Source organism: Alligator sinensis, unplaced genomic scaffold, assembly GCF_000455745.1.
Source record: "Alligator sinensis unplaced genomic scaffold, ASM45574v1 scaffold885_1, whole genome shotgun sequence".
In the NCBI taxonomy this organism is placed as follows: Eukaryota; Metazoa; Chordata; order Crocodylia; family Alligatoridae; genus Alligator; species Alligator sinensis.
In genome coordinates, this window is record NW_005842056.1 from 1025608 (window position 1) to 1037609 (window position 12002).

Below are 12002 nucleotides of genomic sequence, written 5' to 3' on the forward strand. Positions count from 1 at the left end.
CCAAGTCTGCTACCTGTGGTGTGGAAAGGTAAATGATCCAGAGGCCTGATGCAGCAGCTGCAGCAAGCCGGTTGCACAACGCCCAAACCACCACCACTATCCCAAGCGATCGCTTACTAGGTGCATAGTCCCTTAGGCTTCAGTAGGACCTCCATGACATAATACCCCAGTCTCAAAGTGAGTGGTAGAGTCCACCCTTTGATAATAGCAACATGATGACTAACACCTCTACCCTAGGGGACAAGGAGGATTGTCTCCTTGCAGCTCGGATAAAATGGCTGTTTAATCCAGCTGTTGGGTGGAACATACAATTGCAAATGTTTAGGCAGCTCACGTGCTCTCCAGAAAAGGGCAACGATGCTCACCAGCCATTAGCAGAGCGATGCATTGCACCAGGTTGCTTGTAAACCCCCCAGTCTTTTGCCCCCCCGAACAGGGCTGCAGCGGGGACGAGCGAGAGATGGCAAAGACGGTGGCCGACATCATCTCCAGACATGACAAGCAGACCATTCTGGAGGGACAGGAGCCAGCAGAGTTCTGGGTAGCTCTGGGAGGGAAAGCGCCATACGCCAACAATAAGAGGTACAGACTGATTTTGCTGACTGCCAAGGGTGTGAACAGCTGTAAGGAGTCCTCTGGCCTAACAAATAAATTGCTCTGCCTTCAGAAGGGCAGGGCTTTACTGCAGGTCGGCTGCTCCAAGGTGATTGCTCTTACCCTGTGGTAAGCAAAAGCAAAACCACAGTGTTTGAGGCCTCTGTGAAAGAGGGGTCGGTTAACTTAATTTAGTTTTCACTTACTGTAGTTTAGGAGTATGCACTTCAGCAGTTACAGCAGAAGCAATGACCCATGGTAAGTCCCTGTCCCCTTAGTACTCAGTGTAACTTGTTCACTTGTCCAGACCCTGTGTAGAGGGTGCAGGACAGGGCCTGGGTAAGACTTGTGAGTCTGGGCTTTATCCCAGAACAGGCCAGTGTGGACATCAGAATATCCCCTTGCTTTGGGCCTGACCCAGCATCAATTGGGATTGATGCCAAAACATGCCCATTGTGGGGCAGGGGGACTGAAACCAGATCTGAACTCCTGGGGGAAGGATCATGTTACAACCATGGCTGTGGGTCACCAGAAGGTTTGCAAAGCTAAACCTAGGAAATCTTGACCTCTGCACCCCACCTAGGCCCAAGTCTGGGTAGGTTAATGTGTTTTGGTGGGAGACTTTTGAGACCCGATGTAGCTTTGACCTGAAAGCAGTAATCTTGCAGACAGAGGAGGGGGTGGATCAAGCTGAATTTGGCTTTGCCTTTTGGAATTACTATTTGAATTCGAGATACAAGGGGGACCGAGTGAAGTCGATAATTGTTCCGGTCCAAAGGATTCCCTGAGAACGGATACTGACAACTTTTGTCTCAGCTGATGTGTGTTGCCATGTAAAGATCTGATGTCTAGTGGTCACAACAACCAGCCTTTGAAGTTGAGGGTGAGTAGGGCTTTCTCATGGCTCTTCTCTTCCTACCACATGTGATCAAGATTGCAAGAGCCGACCATGCGATACGAGCCCCGTCTCTTCGAGTGTTCCAACCAGACTGGACGGTTCATCATGACGGAGATAGTGGACTTCTGCCAGGATGACTTGGATGAGGATGATGTCATGTTGCTAGACACATGGGATGAGGTCAGTAGACATTTTTGCTCCCTGCAACAGGGAATGTACATTTTTGGGGCTTAATTTATTTTAATCACCCATTCAGAGCAAGGCCCTTCATCCCAGAGTCTAACGGTGCTTTGCAAAAAGTTAAGCTTCCCAACACCCCATTAAATTAGACAAGTGTTCTTCATCACCAGTAGATCTCGGCGTTCTTTACAAACGAGGGCAATGTCATTAAACCCATTTAACAGGTGGGGAAACTGATCGCGGAGAGGGATGTGAATTGCCTGAGGTCACCCAGCAGGGCAGCAGCAGAGTTGGGAACAGAACCAAGGACTCTCTGATGAGCGAGGGAGGATATTTCAGACTCATTCTGCAAATCAGAAAGCAGGCATTAAGTCCAGGGTTTTCAAAGGGACATGCAAGAGGTTGGCTCTCAAGCCCCTGGAGTAGCATTGTCAGGGCCAGTACCCAGATCCAGAAGTCCAGACACCAGTCTCAGCTATAATGCCAGAGGGAGCCATTAAATCATTTAATGACATGGCCTGTTCCAAGGGATAGATGTCCACTACCCAAACTGGCCTGGGTCTGGTGAGACGCTGCTTGCAGGAGCACATACACACAACCAATCCTGGAAGGGCTGCCTGTAGGTTTCCAAGGACAGAGGTATAGTGCTCACGCACGATTGGGAACATCAAAGACGGGACAATGTCAGTAAGGCTGAATTATCAGGGCTGGTGGCATGTAAAGTATTGTTTAGAAGGTGATACACAAGCCAGTAAGGTTTGAAGGCTACCATCTTAGGGTATCTCCCTGCCAGCCCATGCAGGAGGCCATATTCCCCTTCACCCATGAGTCGGTATCTAATGCCACTGACAAGCTAGTACCAAAGCTGAGGATTTTTCTCTTCCATGTGCTGCATTGCCAGAGAAATGAGTGGACCAAAGAGGTCAGCACTTAATCTGCGCAGGTTAGCACCAGGATTTGGATTTCAAAGCCACAAGTGCTATTTGAATGGGACATGCACAATGGCGGGATGTTACCAAACTAGAGCTGGGGAATAGGTCCTTTTTGGTTTTAAGTTCAACCTACGACAGTTGGACTGTTTCCAACATATGCACACCGTATCCTACCACTCCAATGTGGACCCTGAAATTTGGGAGGTTTAAACTCACCAGTGGAGCATCCGAGGGCAATTTTAACACTGCATCACCTGAAGTATGCCTGCCACTCTGAGTCTCTTTATCTGCAGCTGAGGCCAGTTTGGTGTCACCCACCTCTTACATAATGAGCTCCTCGGACCCACGACCAGGTTTGCATCATATAACATACATTATACATAACATACATTCTGGTTCCAAAACCAATTTGACCAGTGCTGTGAGCTACTGATGAAGCAGGTCAGCCGTGCTACATCCAAGTCGCAGGCTACATTCAGACTTCCCATTATCACATTATGCATAGGGAGGGAGAGAAACTGTCCAGGATCTTCGGGGGGTTCTTACTATCGACTTATCTTTGTCTTCATCGCTGTAGATTTTCCTGTGGATTGGCAAAGCCTCCAATGCCTATGAAAAGAATGAGACCGTTACCGCGGCCAAGGAATATCTGAAGACGCATCCTGCTGGAAGAGATTTAGCCATTCCAATAGTGATCGTGAAACAAGGCCTGGAGCCTCTCACCTTCACAGGCTGGTTCAATGCTTGGGACCCATATAAGTGGAGCGTAAGTTATTGGGAAACCTGGATGTGTTCATCCGTGAACATTTCATGTATAGACGTATCAATGGGTAGCATAGATGTCTACTGCGTATAGTTATAATGTCACTTGTCTGCTGTGACAGATAGATCAGGTTGCGGTACTTTTGTGAACTTTTGTCTCTTGGACAAAAACAATCTTGAATAGCAATAGAGCTGAAAGAGAAATTTTTGCATTCAAAAGTTTTTGAAGGTAGCCAAATTTCATCAAAAGTCTAAACTCAGTGGAAGTGAGGACTGAGGTGCACTTGGGATGAATAAGGATCTCAAAGTGTCCCTTCCCAGTTTTTCCAAAGCTCATGCTACTTTGCAAACCTTGGAGGGCATTTCTATACTGCATAAACATTGCTAGCCTAGGTTGAGCTCTGTGCTACTGTGGCCACACTGCTTCCAATACCTGATCTGGCTCGGGTATCTCTACCCTGAACCGCAGTGAGCACAGGGAAGATACCCCAAGACCTGGGAGGCTTTTAAAAAAAATGAATAAAGCAGAAAATACTACTCTGGCTTCCAACGTGATGCTCCCAAACCTCCCTAGTGTCATTGAGGGCCAGGAGTTTATTCCTACAATGAGTATTACTCGGGGATTTGTCTCTGGTGGGGTTTAAGTTTTCTCAAAACGAAACTGTTTTTTTATTTTTCAAGCTCTTGAAATATCGCTCTCCACTGCTATGAACCCAGAGGCCAGCCGCTTGGTGGCACTAGAGCTCCTGCAACTCATGGAGAGCTAGGAAGTAAAAACTCATTCTTTATTCTGAAATGCCAAAATCTAGGACTCTTGGTTCAGAAATGATACCTTTTATTAGACAGAGAAATTGCAAAAACAAAACAAAATCTTTTTCTGCAAGTTTTCAGGCTCACATGCCCTTTCGGGCTCAGGGAAAGTTCAAGATGGTAAAAAGTCCCCATATGTAGGAAATAAATACATTATTTATTTTGAAGGGTTTGGGCTAGATGCAGAGTTACTGGGCATCTTATTTTACCACAACAGTCCTGTTTGAAGGTAGGATGGCTGAGTAATGTTGGGAAAAATCTTAACTTTGTCCCAGGATTGGCTAATTTCCCCCATTTTTATATTGATTTTTTCCCCCCTGCATACACACATTTGGCGATAGCCAAATAGAATAGAAAGTTACCGTCACCGAGATGAACAGGTGTTGATGTCACTTGACGTCAGCACGGTCACGCAGCCACTCCCCAGCTTTTATTGCAATGGCCGTGCCACTGTTGTCAGATTTTGCTTCCTGGCATTGACTCTGTTCTCTGCAGACTAGCTCAGCTCACAAGGTTTATGAAGCTGAGGTGAAGAAGAGCTTTTATCTTCTCAAAAGGATCCTCAGAAGCACGAGTAAAAATAAAACTAGGTTTCATGGGAAAACTGCAAAAAGAATTTTTTTTTTTTTGAAAGGGTCAAAGACAGAGGTGAAAACAGAGCTGCTCACAGTTCTCTACCAAAAAAGCAGACAACCACTGAAGCATCAAAAGTCTTTGGCAGCACAATGTTCCAGATTTTTATTAATCACATGTTTTTTACAAGCAAAACACCTAAGTGAGAGTGAACTTACCTGCCAGCAGAGGTAGGTAATTATGTCTACCATGGTGTTGTGCATTTGCAAAGCTTTAAGTTGGTGAAGAAGGCTTGAACCAAGGTTTACGTCAGTCTTTACCAAAACTAGGATGATTTTGACTGACCCACTGGCTCCTTTTATTGAGGAAGAAATGAGTGACATTCATGAGTGTCATCGTGGCTACATCCAACCATAATACACGCATCAGTATGGCTTCGGTTCTCGTTAGGGGCATTCAGACAACGTTAATGAAGGTCATCATATCTGCCAAAGGAAGCAGCAGAAGTGGTTGTGGACTACTCATTCACATCATAGAGAAAGGAGACATTAAAAAGTGCATGGGCGTCTATGGAGACACCACCTTTGCCTTTTCCAGTTCTTGCTCGCACTCCAAAGTTAAAAGCTGAAAGCTATCACAGGAGAAATGATTTATGGCATCAGTTGTGCTGCTCAAAAAGTGTTCAGGGCAGGACATACTGCTCCTGACTTATTGCTGGTTGATATGGAATATGTTAGTCATGAAAAGTTACATGGGCAAGCGCTGGAGGAGTTTTGAAAGTTCACCACAGTACAACACCTAGCAACAACTGCTACTTCCAGCTATTGAGCACCTCCTGCAAATGTGCATTAATGTACAGTCACACATGTGACATATGGAGAAATGGGACCCACTGGGCGCATCTACACGTGCATGCCTGTACTGCGCAGTAAATATGGTGACTTATGCCGACTTGAGCGTAAATTTGATGCCTGCATCATGCAGGTATCAAATTTATACCCGATTAGTTACTGCGCAGAAATGCACGTGTAGACGCCTTACTGCGCAGTAACACTGCGTGTGAACTGACTTGGGACTAACTTTAGTCCCAAATCATTCCACACATAGTGTTAACGCACTTTAATGTCTGCACGTGTAGATGCCAGCCTAGTCCTGCTTACTGCGCAGTAACTTACTGTGCAGTAAATTTAAGCCAGTGTAAATGCACGTGTAGACATGCCCACTGAGGGAGAATGGAGCTCCCCTTGAAGCAAACTCCAGGATAGTTGTGGAGGAGGGTTTCCCTTCTGTTACTTGGCAAACAAACCCACTTTTTGATGACAGCATTTATTTGCTGAAGCCTTATGTGTGAAGTCCTTTACTAATCCTCTTAACGTCTCCACCAGCAAGACCAACCTGTCTTCAAAATGAGTGGAGATCTCTTAGGCACTTCGAAGCTGAGGAAACACCAAATACACATCTGCCACTTGGACTGTTTCTACCTGGCACCAACATGCTGGTAGAGACCGTCTTCTTTCACCAAGCTGAACAAAAGAGAGAAGACTGATCTGAAAATGTTAGCCCACCGGTCCCCTTACAAAGAAGGTGGAGATGAATGGAGACCAGTGTCATGGGTACAGAGTACCTTTTGCATCAGAGCCATGCGTTGGCTTCTGAACATAGCCATAGCCGCCGCAGTGCACCCTGCGCTCTTAATTCTCAGAGATGGATGTAGATCTCACAGCTGCACGTGGTTCCCATATTACAGCTGCTTCCCTCTACATTTCTGGGTCCCAAATCACACAGCATTGACCCAGATGCCGGTCTGAGAAGCAAGAGCAGATTTTAGCTATAGCTGCTGCAACCTGCCCTGTAAAAAGGAAAAGTGGCTATTCTATGGATCTCGTTCTCACCACTGTCTCTCCTGCCTTTAGGATGGCAAGTCCTACGAGGAGATGAAGAACAGCTTGGGAGATCTGTCTGCTATATCGGAGATCACAGTGGTAAGTGGGCTTGGACCGAACTCCTGGCTCAGTACAATCCAGGTTTTCACTTGTACTAGCATCTATAGAAGCCTTCTTCCACAACCTGAGTTGCTGCTGGTCAAGTACGAGGGAGAACATAATGCATGGGGGTACGTCAGGGATCGTGATGTCAGGTGCTTGTGTGCTATCAAGGTGTGACCTTAGTGTAACTGTTAGTGAAATTGGGTATAATAACCTGTATCTTCAGTGCTATATAGTGCTCCTCTCAGCCTTAGCCAGAGCTGTACTCGGGCATCTGAACACAGGAATTGTCCTTCTGAACGGCATATGCAGCTAAATATGCGTGTCCATACGAGGGACACGCACTCTTCCACATTTTAGCTGGGTTGAGTAGGTGCGATGGGTTACATAGCACTGTTTCTGGCTCAAGCTTGGATTCAAACCGTTAGAGACAGCACCGTAGGGGGAAAGGGAGCAGAGGAGCATGACATTTTAGAAAACTTCTGTCCTTTTCCTGTATGGTCCCATATGGGCCTTGCCCACATCATAATTCCTAGAAAAATTAGGCAACTAGAAGAGTTCTTGGGTATCCGTTTATAAAGCATCTTCACTGTGCTTATCAAGACTCTAGTGTCATATAGTGGCTTGATGGAAAGGTAGTTATAGTTATTGGTATTTCAACCCAATTAGTATAATACCTAGAAGCAACCTGTCTGCCCCATGTAGGAGATTAAAGCCCCAGGATGTCACAAAGTTTCCTGTATGTTCATTGCACTGGCTGGCTCCCACTGTACTAAGAGATCTTCCTGTATTTGGCAGGATCTTAACAACGCCAACGCCAACCTGAATAAGAAAAATGCAAACACTACAAGCATAGCTGGTTCAGGAGCAGCAAGTGCTTCACCAGAGTACAAACCACACCCCACCAACAACAGCGGCTACAACAGTACCAGTAACTACAGTAACAACAACTCGCCTTCACTAGTGACCAATGGAAATGGAGCGTATTCCAGAGAGGTGCTTATCAACAAGACAGTGGATGAGCTCCCAGAAGGAGTAGACCCCACTAAAAAAGAGGTAAAACAATTGCTCAAGCATCAGCTTCATGTGGTGTCTAGTTTAACGTGGGTCTTCATGTAAACTATTGGCTAGGTGAGATTTCACATTGGGTTAATTAAGCTTTGGGCCTTGTTACACCTTATGCTGCGAGCCACACACATGTTGAGCTGTATTAGAGTTAACTTGGAGTTTGAAGCAGTCATGTCCTTGGTCTAGAAATCTTCTTTGATGGTCCTGCACCTGCACAGCTGTGACTTGCTGCTGGAGGCCTGGTGAGCAAGGGCAGGACTAGGAACGACAGCTGTGAGTTGTCACTAGAGGGCTGGTGAGACGGGACAGGCTTCTAGCCCTGCTCTACAGACAGAGTGTGAGAGATCCTGGGATACTGGAGGACTTCAGCTTGGGTGGCACATCTGTGGGGAGTGGCCACACCTTAATCAAACAGGAGCTGGGTTGGGCAGATCAGAGATAATCCTGCCCTTGAGTGGCGTAACTTTGAGCCACATAATGAGTGCTTAACACCACTTTAAGGTATTAATGAGTAGTCAAGCCAGGAGCCACCCAAAATTAACGTGCAACAAGGCCCCTTGTTCCAGGCTTCGGGGAGTAGACTAGCGAACACGTGGAGAGGTGGGAATCGAATGAGGAAGTCCGGTTGGGTAACTCTTCTGTTTTCCAATCAAAACACGGACATTTTATCCCGTGAGGAAATTCTGATATTTCTACACTTGATTTGACCCATTGTGGGGGCAGAAATGTTGATTTCTGAAGCTGTTCACAAACTTTACCAAAAAATAAATAAATAAGATGGCAATGTGTTATTTTGACCCTTTTCAGATGGCAACAAAACACCTTGTTTGTCGGTCCTGTGATGTTTGTAGCAAGGGGCGCTGATACTAGAGAGTATGCCTGGGGGGACTCAGACCTACAGCTCCCACAGGGCATCAGGGCACCCAAGTATTGATCAGCCCAAAACAGCGCAGAGTATTTTGGTTGGCTCTCGCTGCGTACTGTATTCTACATTTTCTCCCAACATTTTGCCAAATTTGATCGTTTCCCTCAGAAAACTTAGATTTTAACAAAACCACATTCCAGGGGTTGGAAAATTTTACAGCTGCAATTTTTGGCCAATTCCAACATGGTAGCCGCAGACTGTAGGCAAATCCAGGTGATATGGAGGTGAAGAACCAGATTCTGTTATCTAATACGGTGTGCTCCAGGCTTGGAGAAATGAGTCAGGGAGCACTTACCTATGTGCAGAGGTGTAACTGGGTCAGGTTTATAACCTGCGCCAAACCTGCTGGGGGAGTCAGCCACACACCTCTGATCCGGGGTGGGGGGTCAGGGCTGAGAGGAGCGGGGATCAAGGCACACTGTGCCCCAGTCGGCTGCTTGCAATGAGCCTGAGCAGACTGCTCCCCCATCCCTGCATGTCCCGGTGCGGGGGCTCTGCTGCACAGCTTGCGATGAGGCACGTGGAGATGGGGAAGCAGCCAGCACCGAGATGGGAGAGCAGCCCTGGGCCGCTCCCCAGCTGGCTGGGGCACAGGGTGCCTCACTACAGGGGCCCCCTGCATACCCAGCCAGCCCCCGCCGCAGCACATGGAGCCCAGTCAAGGGCAGCCCTGGGTCCCCTGTCAGCCTGGACTGCTCCAACCGGCCTCCATGTGATGTGCACAAATAATCAGTGGAGCAATTTGCTCCAGAGTTTTTTGCTCCCAGGCTCCAGAGTTTATTCATGCAGATTAATTGCATGTGTAGATGCACCCACTGAGTACTGCAGACCATGCTGAAATGGTGCACCAATTTGCTTTGGGCTTCTGCCAGGAGATAAATGAACACCACTTGCTTTGCATAGTGAGATAGTAAGGCTGTCAGAGCATGCACTTCTAATTGTAGCTCTGTCTCATGCTGTGGGAACTACTCCCTTTAAACATTTTATTCAGGCAACCATTCGAACAAAACTCAAACCCAGAAAATGCATGAAGATGCAGTTATTACATGTCTACAAAGGAAACAATATGCAACAGTTCTTAGGAATTAGCACCTCTCCTGTCAGTACAATGATTACCGTTGTAAATACAACATGCAGTAATAGTTGTTAATAGTCCAAGGGTCTAGCTAGAGCAAGGGTGGGCAAGATGTGGCCCGTGGGCCAGATGTGGCCCGCCAGGCCATTCTATCCGGCCCGCAGGACCCCTAAAAATTCAGAAAATTAATATATATATGCCCCTGGCTGCCTGTAATGCGGCCCTCGACGGCTTGCCAAGACTCAGTAAGCGGCCCTCCGCCCAAAATAATTGCCCGTCCCTGAGCTAGAAACTGTCTTAGTGGCTGGTGATTTTTTGTCCTTTGTGAAGAGCTATTTCTAAATATCCATCCCTCTTTTGTATGGGAGACAAAAGGTTTTTTTGTGATGTCTGTTATTGGATTAACAGTGTTGTTGGGAGGAAAGTTTGACGAGCTCTTTGGCACACGCAGCAACAAATCCAACCTGTCAAAGCTTGCCTAACTGGTTTGTCAGCTATACAATTGATCCAGTAACAGAAACCATAAACCTCATGCCTTTGGTGCATTTCCTGGACCATCTTGGCTATAACACACCTTCTTTCTTTTTCCTCTTTATTAATGAACTAACCTGATGAGACAGTGTCTCCATTACCAGCATGTTTCATATTTTAGCGCACCACATTTTTACTGCGCGTGTTTGCAGGAGATGCAATTTCTTCTGTGTTTGAGCAATACATTATCTAGCCACTGAAAACAAGAAGGGTGTTAGCTTTTCATTCTCCATGAAGTTGACTTTCTTTCAACCCAGGAGATCCAAAGGCGTTGTTACCGTCCACCACAATTATTGTTCTGGTCACTCCCTCCTGCCCCAGAGTTGTAGGCAACTCCTAATTGTTCTTTGAATCGTCTGAATGAGTTTGGCCTGCAAAAACTCACGGAGGCAGGGAACATCTCCCCCACTGTATGGCACTGTGCATGTCAATGGGTCTATGTTCATCATGGTATGGAGCAGCAACACAAGAACCCTTGTACCACTGAAGTTTTAGACCTCTGCACCAGGGTAGTTATTTCATCTCAGCTGAACAGCGTGGTAAGAGAATGACTGTTTCCTTGTTCCCTCTGCAGTACTATCTCTCTGATGCTGACTTTCATGACATCTTTGGGAAATCCAAGGACGAGTTCTACCAGATGCCCAAGTGGAAGCAGCAGAATGAGAAGAAACAATATGGACTCTTTTGAAGCAGAGACTGGCTGTGGGACCAAATCCTGAGCTCTAGGCAGCTACAAGGGAAAATCCTAGACACTGTCCAAAAGCAGAACCAACCAACCAACCAACCCAACCAGGCCAAACTTTGATGCAGTCTTTGGGGTCAGACAAGGACTGTGGAATTGCTCTTCCTTTCCTCCTGCAAATGGTGGAAAGTAGGAAGCAACCTTCTGTAGCTCTAAGTCTGAGCTTTGATATTTTCTTGCCAGTTTTGTACCACGATTTGCCAATACCTACAAAGATGTGCAAGTGTAGTGTTCACATGTTGGACGCTGCTTTTGAGAATTGCCATGTCTTCAAGGTCAGGGGGTTTCTTTCACTTGTCATAGTTTGGGGATTAATCAGGACCAAAAAGTATGCAATATGGGAGCTGGAGTAGCCAGATAGCAAGCAACATGATGCTTTCAAATGGACCAAGCCTGCTTCCAGTTCTAACTCCCCCAAAATGGTTTTTCCCAGTGAAGAGCAATGAAGGTAAATGTTTAATTAATATCCAGCACCTTAAATGAAGCAAACAAATCAGAACGTGGCTTGGAAATACCATGGTTTCATATTTATTAAATAGTTTATTTTAAAAGAGGGTAGTAATTTAGGGCCAAACATGGCTTTCACTTTCCACCATTGAATTGGGGTCTAATTTTGATATCAAAGGTGTGTCATTGTGACCTTGTGCCCATAGAAAGCCAACTTGAGCCTACTGACATTTCCCTCAGACTCAAGCGTCTGCCCATTTATATCCAGTTGCAGCCTCAAAATCTTATGAAGCTATTTGGGAGAATAGGGCCCTAAGTTTTTGTCTCCATGTGCTCTTTCAGTGCTTCAAACCCATATTCTGTGCCAGGTACAAGAGAGACACGTTCTGTGCTAGGAGCTGAACTTTGATTTGGGGGGGACACAAGTGATCACAATGTAATGGATCTAGCTTTACAAAAAATAAAACGGAAAAAAAAAAA

At 46.2% G+C, this 12002-nt stretch overlaps 1 protein-coding gene across 1 annotated transcript in view; it reads left to right on the forward strand.

Moving 5' to 3' along the window:
• The window catches only part of VILL (villin like), a 49816-nt gene extending 37814 nt beyond the window's left edge, over nucleotides 1-12002 (forward strand). The window contains exons 16-22 of the mRNA XM_014519625.2: nucleotides 1-28; nucleotides 437-582; nucleotides 1528-1672; nucleotides 3182-3370; nucleotides 6663-6731; nucleotides 7533-7790; nucleotides 10908-12002. The exon at nucleotides 1-28 is cut by the window's left edge and continues 12 nt beyond it. Coding sequence (XP_014375111.2) covers nucleotides 1-28; nucleotides 437-582; nucleotides 1528-1672; nucleotides 3182-3370; nucleotides 6663-6731; nucleotides 7533-7790; nucleotides 10908-11021 — 949 coding nt within the window. The 3' untranslated portion in view covers nucleotides 11022-12002. The remainder of the gene's footprint in view (nucleotides 29-436; nucleotides 583-1527; nucleotides 1673-3181; nucleotides 3371-6662; nucleotides 6732-7532; nucleotides 7791-10907) is intronic.